Genomic DNA, 24323 nt, shown 5'->3' on the forward strand with positions numbered 1-24323 from the left:
GCTTTCCCTAGTTGCGGCAAACGTGGGCTACTCTTCATTGTGGTACACGGGCTTCTCATTGCGGTGGATTCTCTTGTTGCAGAGCACAGTCTCTAGGTACACAGGCTTCAGTAGTTGTGGCTCACGGGTTCTAGAGTGCAGGCTCAGTAGTTGTGGCGCACGGACTTAGTTGCTCCATGGCATGTGGGATCTTTCTGGACCAGAGCTCGAACCTTTGTCTCCTGCATTGGCAGGCAAATTCTTAACCACTGTGCCACCAGGGAAGCGACATGAGGGAATCTATTAGCTGTGGCATGTGGGATCTAGTTCCCTGACATTTTCACTTTGGCTGTAGGTTTCTCTTTTGTCTGACATTTTCTTTTCTCTTTTTTTTTAAAAATTTTTTTATAAGCAGGTTATTATTAGACATCAGTTATATACACATCAGTGTATACATGTCAATCCCAATCTCCCAATTCATCACACCACGACCACCCCACCCCCCGCTGCTTTCCCCCCTTGGTGTCCATACATTTGTTCTCTACATCTGTGTCTCTATTTCTGCCCAGCAAACTGGTTCATCTGTACCATTTTTCTAGGTTCCGCATATATGTGTTAATATACGATATTTGTTTTTCTCTTTCTGACTTACTTCACTCTGTATGACAGTCTCCAGATCCACACAAGTCTCTACGAATGACCCAGTATTGTTCCTTTTTATGGCTGAGTAATATTCCATTGTATATATGTACCACATATTCTTTATCCATTCGTCTGTCGATGGGCATTTAGGTTGCTTCCATGACCTGGCTATTGTAAATAGTGCTTCAGTGAACATTGGGGTGCATGTGTCTTTTTGAATTATGGTTTTCTCTGGATATATGCCCAGGAGTGGAATTGCTGGATCGTATGGTAATTCTATTTTTAATTTTTTAAGGAACCTCCATACTGTTCTCCATAATGGCTGTATCAATTTACATTCCCACCAACAGTGCAAGAGGGTTCCCTTTTCTCCACACCCTCTCCAGCATTTGTTGTTTGTAATTTTCCTGATGATGCCCATGCTAACTGGTGTGAGGTGATACCTCATTGCATTTCTCTAATAATTAGTGATGTTGAGCTGCTTTTCATGTGCCTCTTGGTCATCTGTATGTCTTCTTTGGAGTAATGTCTATTTAGGTCTTCTGCCCATTTTTGGATTGGGTTGTTCTTATTTTTAACATTGAGCTGCATGAGCTATTTATATATTTTGGAGATTAATCCTTTGTCCATTGATTTGTTTGCAAATATTTTCTCCCATTCTGAGGGTTGTCTTTTCCTCTTGTTTGTGGTTTCCTTTGCTGTGCAAAAGCTTTTAAGTTTCATTGGGTCCCATTTATTTATTTTTGTTTTTATTTCCATTTCTCTAGGAGGTGGATCAAAAAAGATCTTGCTGTGATTTATATCAAAGAGTGTTCTTCCTCTGTTTTCCTCTGAGTTTTACAGTGTCCAGTCTTACATTTAGGTCTCTAATCCATTTTGAGTTTATTTTTGTGTATGGTGTTAGGGAGTGTTCTAATTTCATTCTTTTACATGTAGCTGTCCAGTTTTCCCAGCACCACTTATTGAAGAGACTGTCTTTTCTCCATTGTATATCCTTGCCTCGTTTGTCATAGATTAGTTGACTGTAGGTGCGTGGATTTATCTCTGGGCTTTCTATCCTGTTCCATTGATCTATATTTCTGTTTATGTGCCAGTACCATATTGTCTTGATTACTGTAGCTTTGTAGTACAGTCTGAAGTCAGGGAGTCTGATTCCTCCAGCTCTGTTTTTTTCCCCTCAAGACTGCTTTGGCTATTCAGGGTCTTTTGTGTCTCCATACAAATTTTAAGATTTTTTTTTCTAGTTCTGTAAAAAAATGCCATTGGTAATTTGATAGGGATTGCACTGAATCTGTAGATTGCTTTGGGTAGTATAGTCATTTTCACATTATTGATTCTTCCAATCCAAGAACATGGTATATCTCTCCATCTGTTTGTATCATCTTTAATTTCTTTCATCAGTGTCTTATACTTTGCTGCATACAGGTCTTTTGTCTCGTTAGGTAGATTTATTCCTAGGTATTTTATTCTTTTAGTTGCAATGGTAAATGGGAGTGTTTCCTTCATTTCTCTTTCAGATTTTTCATCATTATTGTATAGGAATGCAAGAGGTTTCTGTGCATTGATTTTGTATCCTGCAACTTTACCAAATTCATTGATTAGCTCTAGTAGTTTTCTGGTGGCATCCTTAGGATTCTCTATGTATAGTATCATGTCATCTGCAAACAGTGACAGTTTTACTTCTTTTCCAATTTGTATTCCTTTTATTTCTTTTTCTTCTCTGATTGCCATGGCTAGGACTTCCAAAACTATGCTGAATAATAGTGGTAAGACTGGACATCCTCGTCTTGTTCCTGATCTTAGAGGAAATGCTTTCAGTTTTTCACCATTGAGAATGATGTTTGCTATGGGCTTGTCGTATATGGCCTTTATTATGTTGAAGTAGGTTCCCTCTATGCCCACTTTCTGGAGAGTTTCTTTCATAAATAGGTGTTGAATTTTGTCAAAAGCTTTTTCTGCATCTATTGAGATGATCATATGGTTTTTATTCTTCAACTTGTTAATATGGTGTATCACATTGATTTGCATATATTGAAGAATCCTTGCATCCCTGGGATAAATCCCACTCGATCATGGGGTGTTGGTCACTTAACATCCTTTTAATTTGTTGTTGGGTTCTGTTTGCTAGTATTTTGTTGAGGATTTCTGCATCTATATTCATCAGTGATATTGGTCTGTAATTTTTTTTTTTTTTTTTTTTTTTTTTTTTTTTTTTGTGGTACGCGGGCCTCTCACTGTTGTGGCCTCTCCCGTTGCGGACCACAGGCTCTGGATGCGCAGGATCAGCGGCCATGGCTTACGGGCCCAACCGCTCCGCGGCATGTGGGATCTTCCTGGACTGGGGCATGAACCCATGTCCCCTGCATAGGCAGGCAGACTCTCAACCACTGCGCCACCAGGGAAGCCCCCTCTGCAGTTTTTTGGAAGAGTTTGAGAAGGATGGGTGTTAGCTCTTCTCTAAATGTTTGATAGAATTCACCTGTGAAGCCATCTGATCCTGGACTTGTGTTAGTTGGAAGATATTTAATCACCGTTTCAATTTCATTACTTGTGATTGGTCTGTTCATTTCTGCGGTGTCTCTTGTAACATCTTTTTCATTTCTGATTTTATTGATCTGAGTCCTCTCCCTCTTTTTCTTCATGAGTCTGGCTGGCTAATGGTTGCTCAATTTTGTTTATCTTCTCAAAGAACCAGCTTTTAGATTTATTGATCTTTGCTATTGTTTTCTTTGTTTCTATTTCATTTATTTCTGCTCTGATCTTTATGATTTATTTCCTTCTGCTAACTTTGGGTTTTGTTCTTCTTTCTCTAGTTCCTTTAGGTATAAGGTTAGATTGTTTATTTGAGATGTTTCTTGTTTCTTGATGTAGGATTGTATAGCTATAAACTTCCCTCTTAGAACTGCTTTTGCTGCATCCCATGGGTTTTGGATCATTGTGTTTTCATTGTCATGTGTCTCTAGGTATTTTTTGATTTCCTCTGATTTCTTCAGTGATCTCCTGGTTATTTAGTAACATATTGTTTAGCCTCCATGTGTTTGTGTTTGTTTCCCTGTAATTGATTTCTGATCTCATAGCCTTGTGGTCAGAAAAGATGCTTGATATGATTTCAATTTTCTTAACTTTACTGAGGCTTGATTTGTGACCCAACATGTGATCTATGCTGGAGAATGTTCCATGCGCACTTGAGAAGAAAGTGTAATCTCTTGTTTTTGGATGGAATGTCCTATAAATATCAATTAAATCTATCTGGTCTGCTGTGTCATTTAAAGGTTGTGTTTCCTTATTAATTTTCTGTCTGACTGATCTGTCCACTGGTGTAAGTGAGGTGTTAAAGTCCCCCACTATTATTGTGTTACTGTCGATTACCTCTTTTATAGCTGTTAGCAGTTGCCTTATGTATTGAGGTGCTCCTAGGTTGGTTGCATATATATTTATAATTGTTATGTGTTCTTCTTGGATTGACCCCTTGATCATCGTGTAGTGTCCTTCCTTGTCTCTTGTAACATTCTTTATTTTAAAGTCTATTTTATCCGATATGAGTATTGCTACTCCAGCTTTCTTTTGATTTCCATTTGCATGGAATGGCTTTTTACATCCCCTCACTTTCAGTCTGTATGTATCCCTAGGTCTGAAGTGGGTCTCTTGTAGACATCATATATGTGAGTCTTGTTTTTGTATCCATTCAGCGAGCCTTTGTCTTTTGGTTGGGGCTTTTAATCCATTCACATTTAAGGTAATTATCGATATGTATGTTCCTATGACCATTTTCTTAATTATTTTGCGTTTGTTTCTGTAAGTCCTTTTCTTCTCTTGTGTTTCCCACTTAGCAAAGTTCCTTTAGCGTTTGTTGTTGAGCTGGTTTGGTGGTGCTGAAATCTCTTAGCTTTTGCTTGTCTGTAAATCTTTTGAGTTCTCCATTGAATCTGAATGAGATCCTTGCCAGGTGGAGTAGTCTTGGTTGTAGGTTCTTCCCTTTCAACACTTTAAATATGTAGTGCCACTCCCTGCTGGCTTGTAGAGTTTATGCTGAGAAATCAGCTGTTAATGTTTCATGAATTCCCTTGTATGCTATTTGTCATTTTTCCCTTGTTGCTTTTAATAATTTTTCTTTGTCTTTAATTTTTGTCAACTTGATTACTATGTGTCTCAGTGTGTTTCTCCCTGTGTCTATCCTGCCTGGGACTCTCTGCGCTTCCTGGACTTGGGTGGCTATTTCCTTTCCCATGTTAGGGAAGTTTTTGACTATAATGTCTTCAAATAATTTTTCGGGTCCTTTCTCTCTCTCTTTTCCTTCTGGGACCCCTATTAAGCGAATGTTAGTGCGTTTAATGTTGTCCCAGAGGTCTCTTAGACTGTCTTCATTTCTTTTCATTCTTTTTTCTTTATTCTTTTCCACAGCAGTGAATACCACCATTCTGTCTTCCAGGTCATTTATCCGTTCTTCTGCCTCAGTTATTCTCCTATTGATTCCTTCTAGTGTATTTTTCATTTCAGTTACTGTATTGTTCATCTCTGTTTGCTCCTTAATTCTTCTAGGTCTTTGTTAAACATATCTTCTTGATCTTTGCCTCTGTTCTTTTTCTGAGGTCCTGGATCATCTTCACTATCATCATTCTGAATTCTTTTTCTGGAAAGTTGCCTGTCTCCACTTCATGTAGTTTTTCTGGGGTTGTATTTTGTTCCTTCATCTGGTACATAGTCCTCTGCCTTTTCATCTTGTCTATCTTTCTGTGAATATAGTTTTTGTTCCACAGGCTGCAGGATTGTAGTTCTTCTTGCTTCTGCTCTCTGTTCTCTTTTTTCTCATTGAAATTTGTGCAAGCATAGCTTATTAAAATTTTTATAGGAGAGTTCCACTATTTTGATTGTATTTTTTAATTTTTCATTTCATTTTTTTATACAGCAGGTTCTTATTAGTTATCTACTTTGTACATATTAGTGTGAACATGTCAATCCCAATCTTCCAATTCATCCCACCACCACCCCCACATCCCACATTCCCCCCTTGGTGTCCATACATTTGTTGTCTACATCTGTGTCTCTACTTCTGACTTGCAAACCGGTTCATCTGTACCATTTTTCTAGATTCCACATATATGCGTTAATATGCGATATTTGTATGTCTCTTCTGACTTACTTCAAGGGAGTTCCACTATTTAAAGCAGAATATACAACTCTTGTTTTTCCTTTACCTTATTATGAGCCGAACTGTTCACCAATATTGTATGTTTTAGGCATGATTGAACATGGTCTCAGTGATAGTTCTCAATATAGACCCCGAAAGAGTATGTCTGAAGATGTTGGGCTTCAAGAAAGTAATCCCACTGAAGATGAGTTTGTTTCTATGTCTGCTCCTGACATTTCAAATACCAACTTGGAAACTGTTGAGAAAATCATGATGAGAAACCATGGAAGAGATGCTGCCATGAAGACTGAAGAGCCTTTTTTCCAGGTAGACGATGACAGCAGTGAAGGACAGGAACCCAATGACAGCACTCAATATTTGAAACCTCCTTCTCGCCCATCTCCAGAGTCTTCAGAAAGTGACTGGGAGACCTTGGATCCTAGTGTCTTAGAGGATTCCTCCTTGAAAGAAAGAGAACAGGTGGGATCAGAACAGACCAACTCATTTCCAAAGGACTCTTTGCCCTCAGACAGTCCTCCAATTACTGTACAACCTCAAGCTAACACAGGCCAGGTAGTCCTGATACCAGGGATAATTTCTGGTTTGGAAGAGGACCAGTATGGCATGCCCCTGGCCATCTTCACAAAGGTAAGGTTTAAAATGCTTTATTAAGGCCCTTAAGGATATAACAGAATCCTTTTAGAATTTAGTGTTAAACACATTTTCAGTCTGAAAATTTTTCTTTGACTGTAAAATACACAGTGCTTTGGCATCTGTGACCATAGTGTAAGGCTACAGAGAATTAATTCAGGGGATTTTGAGGTCACCAATCACTGTATTTGGTCTGTTTTTAATTATTCAGGTTTATCTTTGGTGGGGGAGGAGGCAGTCTTGATTACATTAAATGAATGTATATTAAAATACGACAATTCCAAAAGCTACAAAAAAGCTTAGATGGCTAACTTAAATTTTAGTACCCTTCATAGGTATAATATAGTGTTTTGGTTAACTTGCCCTAAAAACTATTTTTTAATCTTTTTATGAAAAAACATTCAAAATGCATTTATGATTTAACTTAAACACAACGTAGTAAATCTAATTGAATCTTTGAGCCAGTATCTTATGTCCTAGGGTATCATTTCTTAATTTCAGGAATATTTTAGGATTCTGGAAGCAACATCTGGGTTCTTTTGATTTTTTTATTCTACTCAGGAGAAACTCCTTATTTTATTGCCATTCATGAATTAGTTTTCAAAATGGAGCAGAAGAAAAAAAATCCTTTTTTTAAAAAAAAAAATTTTATTTATTTATTTATGGCTGCATTGGGTTTTCACTAATGTGCGCAGGCTTCCTCTAGTTGCGGCGAGCGGGGGCTATTCTTCATTGTGGTGCGTGGGTTTCTCATTGCGGTGGGTTCTCTTGCTGCGGAGCATAGGTTCTAAGCGCACGGCCTTCAGTAGTTGTGGCAGACGGGCTTAGTTGTTCCACGCTATGTGGAATCTTCTCGGATCAGGAATCGAACCAGTGTCTCCTGTATAGGCAAGTGGATTCTTAACCACTGTGCCACCAGCGAAGTCCCCCATTTCATTTTTTAGTCAAAAAGTATTTATTGCCTTCCTATGTGCTAGGCTCGTACTAGGTTCTAAATTCTTGCGACCATGGTCTTGCAATCTACCGTGAAAGACAGATACATCTGTCCAGTAACTAGAGCAATGTTTTATGATTTCCCTAAGTACCTTCCTTTATGCCTGAAGTAAAAGAAATTGGATAGTATTGACTTGAACATGTATTTCCACTATATGATAAATTCTTTCTGGGTGTATTCAGTTTTACAAATAAGTACTTGCCCCAAGTCAGTGTTGCTGAATAGTTAACAGAAAATGCTGTCTTTGTTCATTTTGTGACCTGTTAGGGGATGCTGAAATTGTCTTAACTGGTTTCATGATTGAACTAATGCACATTTTCTTAAAACTGGGATTCAGGAGCCTGGGGAGAAAATTCAGGGCTCTCAAACTACTGAGTATACTCAATAGATGCAAATTGTGGGTTTTCTGAATTCATATGTGAGTGTCATGACTGCCTATACTTTTGGGAGCCCTTACTTTGCTGCTTCACCCACCCACTCTAATTTTTATCACTGTGGAGTTATCAAGAGGGAGGGATTTTGTTTTTATCTGCTAGGTTGCTGAATTAAAGCAATGTTAATGTGTTCCGTGTGCTGTTAATAAACTGTTTGGCAGAATATTCTTTTTGTGTCCGTTATACCAGTACTGAATATATGATGGGCTTACCACCATCATTATGGTAAATTAAACTTTTTTTTGGTTTTATGTTTTATTGTGTGATGATTCAAATCTAACTTGTTTAATCACAGTTTCAAATACAATCGCTGATTCTTTCATGTCAGTAGCTTTCAAATATGGAATATACTTAAAAGTGAATTGCCTTTAGGCTTTTTTCTTCTCTTGAAGATGTTAAAAATACTTGTACAGAAGAACTAGGTTAAAAAGCGTATTTAAAAATATATATTTTATTATTTATTTATTTTTGGCTGTGTTGGGTCTTCGTTGCCGCACATGGGGTTTCTTTATTTGTGGCGAGCGGGGGCTACTCTTTGTTGTGGTGTGCGGGCTTCTCATTGCAGTGGCTTCTCTTGTTGAGGAGCACGGGCTCTAGGTGCGTGGGCTCAGTAGTTGTGGCTCACGGGCTCTGGAGTGCAGGCTCAGTAGTTGTGGCGCATGGGCTTAGTTGCTCTGTGGCATGTGGGATCTTCCTGGACCAGGGCTCAAACCTGTGTCCCCTGCATTGGCAGGAGGATTCTTAACCACTGTACCACCAGGGAAGCCCACAGTTTGCAACTGTTTTAGTAAAAAAAAAAATATATGAAAGAATTAAAAGTATATGTAGTTGGAAACCAAAATTTTTTTCTGCCATATGTATTAAACTGCTTTATGTATTGCTTCTGAGTTTATATTTGGTTTGCTTGCTTACAGAGTATCATATTCAAATTTAGGGAACCTACAGATAACTTGTGACTAGCTAAAAAGTAATGGATGCATGTTTTTTAGTTTTATTTAAGTGTCACTATACTTCTTTTTTCCTCTCAACATTGTTTTTAGTTCATCCGTAATTTTGCATGAAGTCGTGTATTATTATTCCTCTGTAGTTTTCTGTTTTCGGCTCTTCTGTAGCTTACGAATTCTGTAGATGGACATCTACATTGTTTTCAATTTCTGGCTACTACAAATAATGCTTCTATGAAATTCTTATTTGGAAGTCTTGGCTGTATACATGCAAGCATTTCTTTAGGATTCAGTACCTAGAAGTGGGAATACTGGATTACAGGGAATGAGTATGTTAGCTTTACTAGAATAATTCCAAACTTTTCTAAAGTGGTTGTGACAGTTTCCATTCCCATAGCAGTGGTTAATAGTTCCCATTGTTTCACATTCTTACCAACACTTGTTATTGTCAAACTTCCTAATACTTAGCCAATCTGATAGTATCTTCTGGCTCTTAGTTTGTAATTATTTTTCAGTAGTCACTGTTGAGGTTGAGCATCTTTTCATGTTCTTCTTAACCATTTGGATTTCCCTTTGTGTAGTAATTGTTCAAAGCTTCTGCGTTGTTTCCCTTGTTGTCACTGATTTGTGGGACTTAAAGCTTTGTAGTTTTGGCTTTCACATTTTGGGTTTTATCTACCTGGAATTAATTTTTGTGTATGGTTGAGAAAGGGAGTCTGTCTCTGTGTTTTTTGTTGTTTCATTGGTGTATCTGTCTATCCCTGCGTCAGTCCTGCACTGTGTTAATTACCATGTATGTTGAGTCAGGCAGATATTCCCCTCTTGCTATTGTTCTTCAAGAGTTTCTTAGCCCTTTGCATTTCCACATTAATTTTAGGATCATCTTAAGTTCTCATTCACACAGGTTGAGATTTTGAGAGATTACCTTTAAACGCTAGATAAAATTTTGTAGAGAACTGACATCCCTGCAGTATGGAGGCTTCCAGTTCATGAACATGCTTATCGTCCCTGAACGGGGGAGAGATGAGAAAATGGCAGTTGGTCCTGATGGCATTGTAGCCCTTCCTAAGTTGCAATGGAGAAAGCGCTATGCTTTTGCAGCTCTCTAGCAGATCAGATCACAACAGGTTGCCAGATTTACCAAGCTGAGGTGTGTTTTCTGATGTTATTTGTTTTTTAGTTTTAATTGTGGTTTAAAAAAACAACATAAGATTTATCTTTACCATTTTTTAAAATTTTATTTTTTTCTTTATTTTTGGCTGCGTTGGGTCTTTGTTGTGCGTGGGCTTTCTCTAGTTGCGGCGAGCGGGGGCTACTCTTCGTTGCGGTGTGTGGGCTTCTCATTGCGGTGGCTTCTCTTGTTGTGGAGCATGGGCTCTAGGGACACGGGCTTCAGTAGTTGTGGCACGTGGGCCTAGTTGTGGCTCACAGGCTCTAGAGCTCAGGCTTTAGTAGTTGTGGTGCACGGGCTTAGTTGCTCCGCGGCATGTGGGATCTTCCCAGACCAGGGCTCAAACCTGTGTCCCCTGCATTGGCCGGTGGATTCTTAACCACTGTGCCACAAGGGAAGCCCCATCTCTACCATTTTTTTTAAATTAATCAATTAATTAATTTATTTTTGGCTGTGTTGTGTCTTCGTTTCTGTGTGAGGGCTTTCTCTAGCTGTGGTAAGCGGGGGCCACTATTCATCGCGGTGTGCGGGCCTCTCACTATCGCGGCCTCTTCTGTTGCGGAGCACAGGCTCCAGACGCGCAGGCTCAGAAGTTGTGGTTCACGGGCCTAGTTGCTCCGTGGCATGTGGGATCTTCCCAGACCAGGGCTCGGACCTGTGTCCCCTGCATTAGCAGACAGATTCTCAACCACTGTGCCACCAGGGAAGCCCATCTCTACCATTTTTAAGTGCACAATTCAGTGGTGTTAAGTGTATTCTCATGGTTGTACTACAGATGTCTAGAACTTTCTCATCTTGCAAAACTGAAACTCTGTAACCTTTAAACCACAACTCCCCATTCTCCCCTCACCCCAGCCCTTGGCACCCATCATTGTTTCCATGAACTTGACTACTTTAAAATACCTTACATAAGTGGAATCATAATACGGCATTTATCTTTTTGTGACTGTCCTCTTTCAGTTAACATAATGTCCTCAAGGTTCATCCATGTTGTAGCATATGATAGGATTTCCTTCCTCCTCAAGGCTGAATAATATTCCATTGTACGTATATACCACATTTTCTTTATCCATTTATCCATCGATGGACATATGGGTTGCTTCTACCTTTTGCCTGTGAGCGTAGGTGTGCAAATATCTCTTCAATTTTCTTTTTTTTTTAACCATTATATACTGCAGCTCCAAATGTGGAAGTTAAAGCATCCTAGAAAAGTGGAAAGCCGTGGTGAGTTTGGCTGTAGAGGCTGCTCTATGTGAAAGCACCCAGGCTCTTGCTGCCACCAGACACTGAAGACCTTTAAAAGATTTAGGCTAAATTGACCATCGTTAAAAGTAATGATGGCAAAATTTTAAGGCCATTTTGATCTACTATTTAAAATAACTTTATAAATATGTAATACTTTCACATGGTTCAATATTCAAAAGGTTCCAAAGCATCTATAATAAAAAGTCTCTCTCATTCCATACCCTGCTATTCAGTTGCTCTCTCCAGGGGCAACCAACCTTATCTATATCTTTTTTTTTTTTTTTTTTAAGGAAAATATTCCTTGGAGATGAACTTCATCACTTGCTGCAGTGTGTTCCATCATACAGAAGAACATTTATTCATTGCCCTGTTCATGAATAGTTAGGGTTCCTGTCTTTTGCAATGATAAGCAATGCTGCAATAAATAACTTTTTACAAATCTCACACATGAACAGGTGTATCTGTAGGGTAAATTACAAGAAGTAAAATGTTGGGTCAAAGAATATATGTATGTATAATATTTTAGGGAAATTTTTTTTCATATTTTTAAAAAGCTTTGAACTGTTTTTTTTTTTTAAAAAACACATTCTTCTTAGTTTTCATGCTGTTATAGACTTAGCCAAGAATTCCACTGTTGCCGGTAGACTTTTCTTCTCTAACAGAATCAATTATGAAATGCAATACTATGAGCAATTAAATCAATCTTTGTAAAAATTGGCAGTCCTGAGGGTACCTTTATCAAGAAGGATTCTCAGGCCTAGTTGGGGGAGTAGGGTATTCTGGGGTCCATATCAAGTTTGAAAGAGCATTCAATATTGTAGTGTTTATGTTTAGAAACAGGTAGTTGGGGAGCGGAGAGCCTGTTGTTTTTAATACATAGCACACAAAGTAAAGCATGACCTGTGAGCCTTGCACCAGCTGTTTGAGTGATTTGGCCTAAAGACCAGGGGTCCTTTCCACCTTCAGTCACAGGAGGGTGTGGGTTGAGAAGCACTGTGTACCCAGTATGTCTAATGCATAGACATAGATTTATTTTTGCTGCTTCTGTTAGTTGGCGTTTTATAGAGCAGAGGAAGACACTGCCAAGAAGAAGAATAAAACCAGGTTTCTAGACATATATTCCAACTTTTGGAAGTCTTCTTTCATGTTAAGTATATAACAACCAGCTGTGAGGTACAAGGCAGATGGTAGATGCACGGAAGGACCTGCAGTAGCAGAAGGGGTGTCTCCTGCCCTCCGAGAAATTCGTCTCATGAGGGAAACAAGACACTATCCAGATAACTATAGTCAGTGTTTCTTAAAAAAAGAAGGTGAGAATAAAAAATAAATGAATGAAACTGTCATCAAACTTGATTGAAACAAATTCAGGGTTTCAGCAAGTCCTCCCTCCTGCCTTCACGTGCAGATTGTGCCACTAGTTGGAAATCTATCTTGATATAGAATCTTTCAGCAGAAATTCCATTTCCTCCTTCAGTGCATCACTCCAGTGCTAACACCTTTATTTTCAGGATATAGGCTGCTTTCTGTACACTTAACTCCCTGCTGTGGCTTGGTGATTAAAGTATAATTTTCAGGGCAATAGTATTTTCAAATGCAATTCAAATGGAAAGTAATTAAATACACTACTACCACTGTCATTTGTGCTTTAAACATTTAGTAGCAAGTGTCTTGAAATACTGCTGCATAATTTTAAACAATAGGACAGTAAAATAATTGCTATGCAGTGTTTTCTCTTCTTATAATAGTAATTTGCTGGTTATGTGCAAATGCACGTGTTTTAAAATTTTACTGGAAGAACAAACAGCTTTCTACTAAACAACATACTTTTTAATGGGCTTAATACTTCATTTCCTAAATGAAAAAAAATTCAGTTTGTTAGTTACAGTGGAGGCTTTTAAGTTGAACCGAGGAACAAAGTGGTCAAGTAAGACAACCTTCATGGTAGACCATTTTGCCAAGATTGACCATTCATGTGGACCTATGGTTGTTATTATTGGAATATTATTGTATTGAGTCAAAGATCAGCTGTGTTAGGAATGGTGTGGGGTTGGGGAAAGATGGGGAGTTTTTTTCCCTACTATTAGCTCTCTAGGCTTGAGGAGAGACGGGCTGTTCCATTACTTTTCTAATATTTTCTATTACTCTTGTAATTCAGGGATATCTGTGTTTGCCTTATATGGCATTGCAGCAGCATCATCTTCTCTCTGATGTCACCATTCGAGGATTTGTTGCTGGAGCTACTAACATCCTTTTTCGACAACAGAAACACCTCAGTGATGCCATTGTGGAAGTAGGTTACATATGAGTGTGGGTCCTTGACACCGCTGGTCTGTTTTCCTTCTTTCTTTTTGTTTTTCTTTTTTTTTAATGTCTTTATTGGAGTATAGTTGCTTTACAATGGTGTGTTAGTTTCTGCTGTACAACAAAGTGAATCAGCTATATATATACATATAGCCCCATTTCTCCTCCCTCTTGCATCTCCCTCCCTCCCACCCTCCCTATCCCACCCCTCTAGGTGGTCACAAAGCACCGAGCTGATCTCCCTGCGCCATGCGGCTGCTTCCCACTAGATATCTATTTTACATTTGGTAGTGTATATATGTCCATGCCACTCTCTCGATCCATCCCAGCTTACCCTTCCCCCTCCCCGTGTCCTCAAGTCCGTTCTCTACGTCTGTGTCTTTATTCCTGTCGTGCCCCTAGGTTCTTCAGAATCTTTTTTTTTTCTTTAGATTCCATATATATGTGTTAGCATACGGTATTTGTTTTTCTCTTTCTGATTCCTTCTTTCTTAATTGGAATTTGGGGCGTAGTAATAATACTAATCGTGGTAATAATTGCTTCCTTTGCCAGGCATCCTAAGCGCCTTAGGTATATGAACTGGTCTGGTTTTCATAACAACCTTTGAAATAGGCATTGTTACTGTCTGTATTACACCTGCAGAAGCTAAGGAACAGAGAGGTCAGACAGCCACTAACCGGGTGAGCCAGGATTCCTACCTAGGCAATCTGGTCCTACTACAGTCTCACAATTAAAATGTGTTTATCGTGTAAATACTTTAAATACTTCTAGCTTGTTTAATATACCCCAATATCAAGAGGAAGGAACTAGAGATAAATATTTGACATCTTATTAATATATAAGAAATTTAAATAATTTGTTCAATTTTACAATTAAAGTAATTTTTACAAATGTGTGAGGGTGATTTCGGCCACCCTAAGGTCTTTGTAGTTTCTAACAGAAAGTACCAGAATGTGCTTCCTGGGAAAACGTTTATAATACAATAAATGAAAAATCTGGGATTCAAAGCTATATGTATCCCAATTTTGAGGGAGAAAAATACATATACTTTCCAAGGCAGGAGGATACAGATGGGAGGACCACAGAGTTTTCTCAACATTATTGGTTACATTCTAGCTCTGAAGTTGGTTGGCAAGTTCATGGGTATTTGTTTTATTATTATACTTTAAAACTAACCTGTAAGTTACATATATTTCTTTCTGTATCAAGTATTACATAATAAAAATATTCCAAAGTGTCTGTGCAATCAAAGGAAAAATTTTTAGGAATTATATTTAATTGTATGCATTTCTGTTTGTATGAAAAAGGTGATTTTAACTATACATTTCTATATTTTCCAAAATATTTAGTCAACGTGAATTACTTCTATAATTCAAGATTAAATATTTATGAATATATTTTCTAAGAACAGAAAAGGAGCATTTTTAAAATAGTGAAAGAAAAAAAAACTTCAGTGTAAAAAACCTGTCTCTTTCTTAGGCTCACCTTTTGAGAACACTGTTACTCATATTTTTTATTTCCAGCTCCAACTTCCCAGTAGTTACTCTTTAAAGTGTGGCATGGATATCTGCGTGAATGCCCAGATTCTGACTTATACCCGGGTACCCTCTAGGTAGAAGAAGCTCTGATCCAGATCCATGATCCAGAACTCAGGAAGCTGCTTAACCCAACCACTGCAGACCTAAGGTTCGCAGATTACCTAGTGAGGCATGTGACCGAGAACCGGGATGATGTCTTCCTGGATGGCACGGGCTGGGAGGGAGGTGACGAATGGATTCGAGCCCAGTTTGCAGTCTACATCCATGCACTGCTGGCCGCCACACTGCAGTTAGGTAAGGAGCTCACAGCCTCTTTCTCATTTTGTAACTCTTACGATGTTTTGAATTGCATAAGAAACAAGTTTATGAAAAATTACCTGTCACTCCCTTATACAGACTTAACTACTCTTTGCATTTTGAGTACTTGATATCCTTCTAGACCTTTTTCTAAGCCTGTGTTTTGGATTTTAGTTTTGTGGTATTTGTGGTAGTCCTTTTACAAATATGGATCCCGTTTTTCATGTTTTTTATAACTTAGATTTTCTTTATAATAGAAACATATTATCAAGAGAGTAAATGTAGATTTTCGTCACTTTTTACATGGCCCCTTAGTATTCCACCATATGGAAGGGTATATCAGTATTTGAGTGCTATTTATAAACACTGCTTACATGTTAAGATATATAATGGGTGAAAAGAGAAATATGAAAAATAGAAATCATTGAAAATCACATTCTGAGTAATTAGACCTTCAAATTTGTCCCCCATTCTGAGAAATTTTATCCCTATTAAGTGGTTAAAATGGAACAGGCAAACATAGAATCACTGCTGAGTTAAAATTATCTCATTCCCCATGGAAAAGAATATATATAAGGAGAAAATGAAGCTCTGCAATGAGCTCTCACACCATGGACACCTACAACCCTGGACACTTAGCATATATTCAGTAGCTTTGGTGGTGGTGGTATTGAAAGAGTATAGAGGTTTTGTTTTTCCTTCTTTTCAATTATCCAACTATTTCACAGTTGCTTTTTAAAAAAATGTAGTGGAATCCACATAACCTAAAATTCACCATCGTAACCATTTACGAGTGTATCGTTCCACAGTGACATTAAGTACCTTCACATTGTTGTGTTAGTAGATTTTTAAATCAACCTCACTACTGCCACCTCCCAGGTTAGTTCTTCACATAATATATATATAGTTTTAAACCCAGGCTTCGGGCATGTTCGTCATTCGTTAGGAAAGCTAACGGAGCGACTCCTTATTTGCTAATGCGATTTTTTTTTTTGAATGTCTGCCTCTTCTATAGCTGTAACAGCTGAGACCCCAAAATTAAATCCTCTAACCCAGAATCATTCAGTTTATCTAGTAAGAAAACCCAAGTCTCCACCAGCCATGTAGCTTCCTGAGTAATTAATTTACTTCTTAAAAATATTTGCCCGGGTAGCTGTGAGCACTGAGTAATACATAGTAGCTAACTTTTGGGGGGAACGTTTAACATGTGCAGCACCCCCTTTTTTGAGCACTTAACATCTGCTAACTCATTTCATCCTCCCAGCAATCCTAGAGGTAGATACTGTGTCATCCTCATTTTACAGAAGAGAAAGTGAGGGATAGAGAGGTTAAATAGTTTGCTCTTCCACCTGGTGAGAGGCTGAGCTGGGACTTCAGCCCAAGAAGTCTGGCTCAGGCCCAAGCTCCTAAAGGAAATTCAGTCCAATGAGCTGTCTGAGGAGTATGTTCTTAAAAGAGCTTCCTTATGCTGCATACAGAACCGTGTTATGTCCTTCTCTTCCTCTCCCAGCAAAAAAAAGTCACATGTTTCACCCTCAAAATAAGCAACTTGAAGTTAACATATGAAGCAATAGCCATTTGAATCAGTCCTCGAAACCTTTTCTATTCTTCCAAGTAGAAAAAATGCTCCGCATTGAAGCTTCGCCTTGATACTGATAAAGCCATAAAGTTTTAAGCATTAAATATATGAAAATCTCCTTGTTATTTTAAGTATTTTGACTTTGAAATGCATGGAAACTCAAGGGTAAGTTTCAGTGAATAGTGAGGCAAAGAAAAGTAAATAGTGTCTAAAAAGAACCAATTAATGTATTCTTTCTAATTGCCTTTCTTAGAAAAATGGCATTTGTGAAAAGATACCCTAATTGCCTACTCCATGTGTATACATCAGTATGTTTAACCCACTGTCCAGCCTATAGATTTTAATAAATAATACTATGCCTCCTTACCTTGGTAAGGAGAACTTGGAAATATTTTGGAGTTTTAAGGAACCTTAGAAAATATTTGGCTCAACCCCCTTATTTTCTAGTAAGAAAAATGAAATTCTGAGTGAGTAAGTGGCTTACCAAAGGACACATCGCTTCTTAACAGGATTTCTGGAATTAGACCCAAGATTCCTGACATCTGGTAGGCTATCTCCTCAAGAAAGCAGGGGGACACGGAGGCTAAAGCCTTTTCTTTACTGGTTTCGGTTATTAATCTTTACATCCCTGACTGGCTACAGTCCAGCTCAACTTACAAATATTTACTTGACAGATAATGAAAAGATCTTATCAGACTATGGGACGACCTTTGTTACAGCATGGAAGAACACTCACAACTACAGGGTCTGGAACAGCAACAAGCATCCAGCACTTGCAGAAATAAATCCGAAGTAAGCACATCCTCTGAAGGTTGATAGAGGTGGTTCACTTAATAAGTGTGCCCCAGCATAAAGAAAATCATATCTTAAAAAAAAAGAAAAGAAAATCATATCTTAACTCTGATGATATTGTGAATACCTTCAAGAATCTCCCTGAGTAGATTTTTATAAAAAGGCTCCCAAGTACAGAGAAGCAGCTGAAAACTGCTTCCCTATTCACACTTCTTACCCACAAAGCACAAGGCATTTTGGAAGCACTAACATTTCTCCCAGCTTCCAGTGTGATTTGGAGACAAAGTCCTGGCCTGTGAGGATCCTCCTACCTCATGGTTCTTCCCTCCCTTTCGCTGGATCTCTGCCTCAGCAGAATGGTCAAACAAGACAGAACCCTTGAGGGAAATAGCACTGGTTAAAACTGAGAGGTTATTTTATTTTATTTTATTTATTTTTATTTTTTTAAACTGAGAGGTTATTTTAAAATATGAAGTGTGAACAACTAAAGTTAATATTTGAACTCCTAGATTTGCAGTCAAATCTGATGCAGTTTCCACATCAGATTCTAGATCCAACAAAATTTAATACCTGTCACAGTGTCGACTGCTGGGCAAAGACTTTATCCCATGTAAAAGACATTTAACCATGCTGGGGAGTGGGGCCATTAAGAAATAATACTATGTGAATGGCAGGGTAGCGTCTAAGGAGATCAATTAATATAATGCGAACATCTTGGGAACTTCTTTTCTAAATTAAAATATATAATTTTTAATTTACAATACAAGTATACGCTGAACGTTTGTTTTCATTTGTGTTTTAAACTTTACTTCTCAAGTGAGAATCTGACAAAAATCAACTTAGTGCTGATTACCATATTATTTGGGAACTATGGTAAACTTAGCTCAACTGGGGATGTGATTTAAGTGGTGCTACAAATACAAAACCCAGGAATTATGTCATAGTAACTTGCAGAAGCATCTGTAAGGAAGCAGGGTTTGGGAGAACATGTCTGCCAATATTTTGTACCTATCAAGAATAATGACTAGGTTCAGGACCGATTTGGGGGAATTTAATCCTCATACTGGGCTGTAGCAGAAACCTATGTTGCCATTTGGGTGTGGTAAAAACAAAGAGAATTAAAAGGCACAAGCGTTGTAATGGTATTAAATGAAAGGACTAAGAGTTCAGAGTTTTCTCCCTCACTAACCACAAGGCCTGTGTTCTAAAGAGTAATAAGGAGAAACAGATGTGAGTTTGTTTGCCTGGCGGTACTCCTTGTGGTGGTGCTGGGGGAGTGACCGCTCGTAGTTTGGTCTCCTCTCCGGTACTCTGACCCTTAGCCTGGTCGGATCATTACGCAGCCCCTGCGTCTGCTGTAGTACCTTTAACTTGAAGCAGCTCGACAGATTGTGTTGCAGGTCCATATGAGGATTAGCTGGAATGTGTTTTAAAGGAATGTAAAAACAATACTTTTAAAAATATGTAAATAAATTGCGGTTACTTAGATTGAGGACAAAGCTGAAGAAAAGGACCAGAAAAAAAAAAGGTAGGGAAATTATGCAGATATGACCTTCAGCAGATTTTCAATATTTTCACCAAATTTAAAACAAGAAATGATAGTCTTCAACTGTCACCAGGGCATATAATTTGGAAATATTCAAAACTAAATGTAAGGTTTGAGATCTATGAAACCCTTTCTTCAACTCCTAAAGATCGGAGAAGGTAGTCCTCTGACTTCCCTTAAAAGCAGCAGGCATGTTTCATCCTTTAAGTACAGCGTTTGCAGGAATAGAGAATGATGAACTAATCTCTCAATTCTTTCCAACCGGAGATTCAGAAATCCAGAAAAAGAGGGGTTGTTAACGTATGCTTAACATGGCCAATATATCAATTTGTTTTCATTTGAAAAGCCATAAATAGCATTTTGATATTTCAATAAGTGGCTACAAATTTCTCTAGGTCACTTTCTTTGTTAGACATTGACAGAGAGACCCCTGCGTATGAGATAAGAATTTGAATATTTATTGATGCCTTCTTGTATAGTGTAAAGTTGATCAGGTTGCCTGATTTTAAAATGTCGGTGCTTGGGCCCCACCCCAGACCAGGTAACTCAGAACATTAGGGCAGCACTAACACAAACCATCCCCACCCAAGCAAAAAAGCACACCTATTTTACAAGCAAGGACATAAGCTCAGAGGGACTTACATAACTGTTAAGTGGAGAGCTGTGATCAAAGCCCTGTTTCCTATATCTCATTTGGAGCACTGCCACCCGGCTGAGTCACCCCTGTGAGGGAGGTTTCCTGATTCTTCCATGTGATAACTGTGTTGCAGCTTTATTGGTGAAATACTCATAGTCTAAACTCAAACTTTGTTTTACAGCCATCCTTTCCAAGGCCAGTATTCAGTGTCAGACATGAAGTTAAGATTCTCACAGTGAGTATTTAGGGAAAATACTAGGAACAGTCTTACATCTGAATGTATGCCATGTGTTTCATTGCTAATTGGGAATTGTTTTTCTCCACTTCACAGACTTGTGCTTCAAATAGTAACCAAATATGTGCGTAACATTCTCTAGCTCAGCAGTGTGTATGTTTCAAAGTGAAAACACTGCTGTTTCATGGAGAATGGTGTGAACTAATAGCCAGATTTGCCATTTTTGTTCTGGTGAAGTTACTTTAGCATATTGTGACTGTAGGAAGAGTTAAGCATGCATCCTTACGCCCTTACCACTTTTTGGCTCATCTGCCTATCTTTTAGTGTTTTCTGAAGATTCACATGCTTAAAATGTTAGTAAATTAATTGATGCATAACAAATAATGCATTATTTAGCTTCTTTTCTCAGTACTGATTTGAGGGATGGTTATGGAGTGGTGAATGTATACCTGAGAGATTTTTTAAAAATTGTACTTAACGTTCCTCTCCTTTACTCAGTTCTGTTCAAAACAGTGAACGTGGCAAAAAACTTGGAAACGTCATGGTCACAACGAGTCGGAATGTTGTGCAAACAGGAAAAGCTGTTGGTAAGGATGTCTTGGGCAGGAACAGATTGGAATCATAACACATCTCTTCTCTATCCTCAGTATGTCATTGATAAAAACAAAGTTGTAGAGATCTGTGTATCACATAATAATGCAAGATGGTCGAATACAGAGGTTTTTGTTTTAAATTTTGGGCTTATTCATTAAAACAATTCTTGTGGCACTAGATGATGTCAAACCAAGTTTAGCAAATTTTGTCCTGTCTGTTCTGTTACCAGGATTCAAGCTTCTCTGGAGTTTTTCCTCCATTCCCTGAGCTGCCCACAGTTTGTTCATTCATTCATTCATTCATTTATTTTTTAATTTTTTAAATTTTTTTTATTTTTTTGGCTGCACACGGGCTTTCTCTAGTTGCAGCCAGCAGGGGCTACTCTTCATTGCAGTGCGCGGTCTTCTCATTGCAGTGGCTTCTTGTTGCGGAGCACGGGTTCTAGGCGCACGGGCTTCAGTAGTTGTGGGTCGTGGGCTCTAGAGCGCAGGCTCAGTAGTTGTGGCTCACGGGCTGGCTTAGTTGCTCCGCGGCATGTGGGATCTTCCCCAGACCAGGGCTCGAACCCATGTCCCCTGCATTGGCAGGCGGTTTCCCAACCACTGTGCCACCAGGGAAGTCCCAGCCCACAGTTCTTTATAAATAGTAGAGAGCCATAATAATAAAGTAGGCATTAGGAACTGCCATCTTTTAAGGTAGTATCACACAATAAAGAAGATCAGTGAAACCAACAGTTGTTTTTATGAAAAAATCAACAACATTAGTGAAACCTTTTAGACTAATAAAGAGAAAAAGAAGATACAAATTACCAGTATTGGGCATGAAAGAGGGGACACCACTGTAGATCTTAGAGAAATTAAAAGGATAATAATATTGTGAATAATTTTATGCCAATTTTTCAACAACTTAGGTAAAAGCTACAATTTCCTTGAAAGACTCAAATCGCCAAAACCAATGCAGTAAAGAAATAGAAAATCTGAATAGCCCTATATCTATTAAATAAGTTGAATTAAAATTTAAAAGCTTGCCACAAGGTTTTAAATATAATCTAAACACAGATGGCTTCACTCACGAATTTTATCAAACATTTAAGGAATAATGCTACTGTTATACAAACTCTTTAAGAAAGTAGTGGTTGAGGTAATACTCCCCAACTCATTTACTTAGCCCAGTATTACCCTGATACCAAAGCCAGACAAATGGTAGCATGCTATTATATACACCCTTCTGTACCTTTTTTTCACTTAAAATATTTTGAAGATTATTCCATACCCTTTCTAAAGAAACTTCTTGTTCCCTCTTTTCTATATTTTAACTTTTTATTTTTATATTATTTCAAACTTAAATTGTGCAACAGTGTACAAGGAAAACTCCCAGTTATCTCAGATTCACTGATTATTTACATTTGGCTATGTTTGCTTTGTCATATCAGTATTGAAAATAGGACCCGTCTCCTTTCTTACCTCCTGAGAGAGCTTGGCTAACCCTTACTGAACACAACTCAAAAGCCCCAGAACTAAGTGATCTCTGTGCAGGGGTCCTCGTAGCTCTAACGTCCTGTATATCCAGAGATAGGGTGAGAGAACTACTCCACACACTCGTCTTAGAAGAGAAACACAAGGCACGTAGCCCCATCACTATGGAAAAGTAGGAAAATTCTACTTCATCATAGTTATATGATGTCAGTTGTTAGTTAATTTTTAGTGATGCTGCTGATATTTAAATTCTAAGGCCTATTCTCTTCTTCCACACTGCCTTCTTCAAGAATAGCGAGTATGGATGATTCAGCTTAAATAATTTCACTTTAACAGGAGATAACGCTCTTAAAAACAAAACAGACCTCAGGCAGATAGAGCTCTGTGTGTCTTCATTGATGCAACATCATTTTCGATAACAAAAACAAATTTCCCTAAGCAGCCTAACACCTCTTCCCTGCAGGTGGTTTTTAGTTATCAACTTGGATTTAGGGTACAGAGGGCTCATAGGACTTTTTCAGCTCTCCAAGTCATTCTGCTGTACAGCCAGTGCTGAGAACCACTGGCCTGGCACCGTGGGTATTAAGGAAAGAGTCTGCTCAAGATTTTCAAAATGAGGAGGAGAGCAGGGTCTTACACCCTGGCATTATCCAGGTTCCTCTTAGACATTCCCATGGTAAGGGATTATTTTGAAACTAGAAGTGTAAATGGTATTTTAGCAACTATTAACATATCGGTTGCAGTTAATTAACATTTATTAATTAACATTGGTTTTTCAGTGTCTCTTAACAAAAGTGAAGACATTTTTCCTTTTGTTTTTCCCCTTCTTTCCATTCAGGCCAGTCAGTTGGAGGAGCTTTTTCCAGTGCAAAGACAGCCATGTCTTCATGGCTTTCTACTTTCACCAGTTCCACTCCACAGAGTCTCACTGAGCTGCCTGACGGGAAACCCTGAGCGGAGCAAGCCACCCAGAAGCTGCTGTCGCTTTCTTAGGTTTAAGCGTCCCCTGTCTGTCTGCTGCTCCCAGACTGTTCCTCTTCATCGACCACAGGTCCACAGCAGGGACCAATAGGTCGAACTGTTTACAGGGACGGTTGCCCTCTGTGTAAATGAATGTCACGGGATGCTGAAAAGACGAAACCACAAGCATAGCAGGGACGGCTTCCCAGGTTGGGGTTTAAATTGACTACTTTTATTTCAGTCTGAGCCTGATTGAAACAGAGTGAACGTTCTAATGAATTCTGAGTTCTGGTATTATACATTTGTTTACTTTAGAAAAGTTTTTACTTGGTGTAAATTTTGTTCTGTTGTTGCTGTTTGAATATCCAGATGGATATTTATATGTGCTAAGATTAAGTTATATTACTATTTTAATTTCTCTAAAGTGGGCCCTAAAATGTGCTCACATTTAGCAGTAAGGGGGCATATAATCCAGCCCTTCATTATTATCTTGCTGAGTTATATGAGGATTTTTTGTTTGTTGGTTTTCTACCCACAAAACACATTTATCACTTCACTTCCTCCTAGAAACCGTGGAAGTCAGAGGTGGTAGTTCTGAGGATGGAGTGTTTTGTTTTGTGCATTTAATTTATTCTTTCCCAATCCTAAGCACTTGCTTTGAGGTGTCAAGGAGGGTCACTGTGCTTTCTTCCTTTTCCTAATTGTTCAAGTAGATGTGCAAAGAAACAGCATGGTGACGGTTGTAGCGGTGTTCAAGCAGTTTAACTGAGTGTGTATTTAGGGCAAGACTTTTAAAGATCTAGGTGTTAGTTCTATTGACTGTAGTAATGTTGCAATCTTTACATGCATTTTTTAACCCAGAGTTTGTGCCTTCTATTTCTTCTTTTGAACAGTTTTCCATTGGGTGTTTACAGACTTACAGGTTTTTTCTTAGTCTTAATCTTCATAAAGCTTTTCAGGGCGCTTGGCCTTCCTACTTCCCTGATAGAAAATCCTCATGTAATCAATCTCTACCCCCTTCCAAAAGCAAGATGATCTGTAAATATTAAACAGAAATCTCATCTTGGCTCACATTTAGAAAAGCAAGAGAAGAAAACTATAGCCATGACATCAGTCATGTTTCATGAAGGACACCTGCGTTCATTTTAGACACAGGTGTGCTCACTACTGAAGATTTTTAC

General features: G+C 38.4%; 1 protein-coding gene across 2 annotated transcripts in view; it reads left to right on the forward strand.

Moving 5' to 3' along the window:
* AVL9 (AVL9 cell migration associated) overlaps positions 1-23136 on the forward strand; it is a 56633-nt gene extending 33497 nt beyond the window's left edge. Inside the window, exons 10-16 of one of the 2 annotated variants that reach the window (XM_065883913.1) lie at positions 5859-6397; positions 13344-13478; positions 15102-15321; positions 17578-17695; positions 20060-20113; positions 20612-20700; positions 23021-23136. In XM_065883913.1, the coding sequence (XP_065739985.1) occupies positions 5859-6397; positions 13344-13478; positions 15102-15321; positions 17578-17695; positions 20060-20113; positions 20612-20700; positions 23021-23136 (1271 nt within the window). The remainder of the gene's footprint in view (positions 1-5858; positions 6398-13343; positions 13479-15101; positions 15322-17577; positions 17696-20059; positions 20114-20611; positions 20701-23020) is intronic. The other variant, XM_065883914.1, reaches the window with a different exon arrangement.
* The last annotated feature ends 1187 nt before the right edge of the window (positions 23137-24323 follow it).

Source organism: Phocoena phocoena, chromosome 9 (genome assembly GCF_963924675.1).
Source record: "Phocoena phocoena chromosome 9, mPhoPho1.1, whole genome shotgun sequence".
Classification (NCBI taxonomy): domain Eukaryota; kingdom Metazoa; phylum Chordata; class Mammalia; order Artiodactyla; family Phocoenidae; genus Phocoena; species Phocoena phocoena.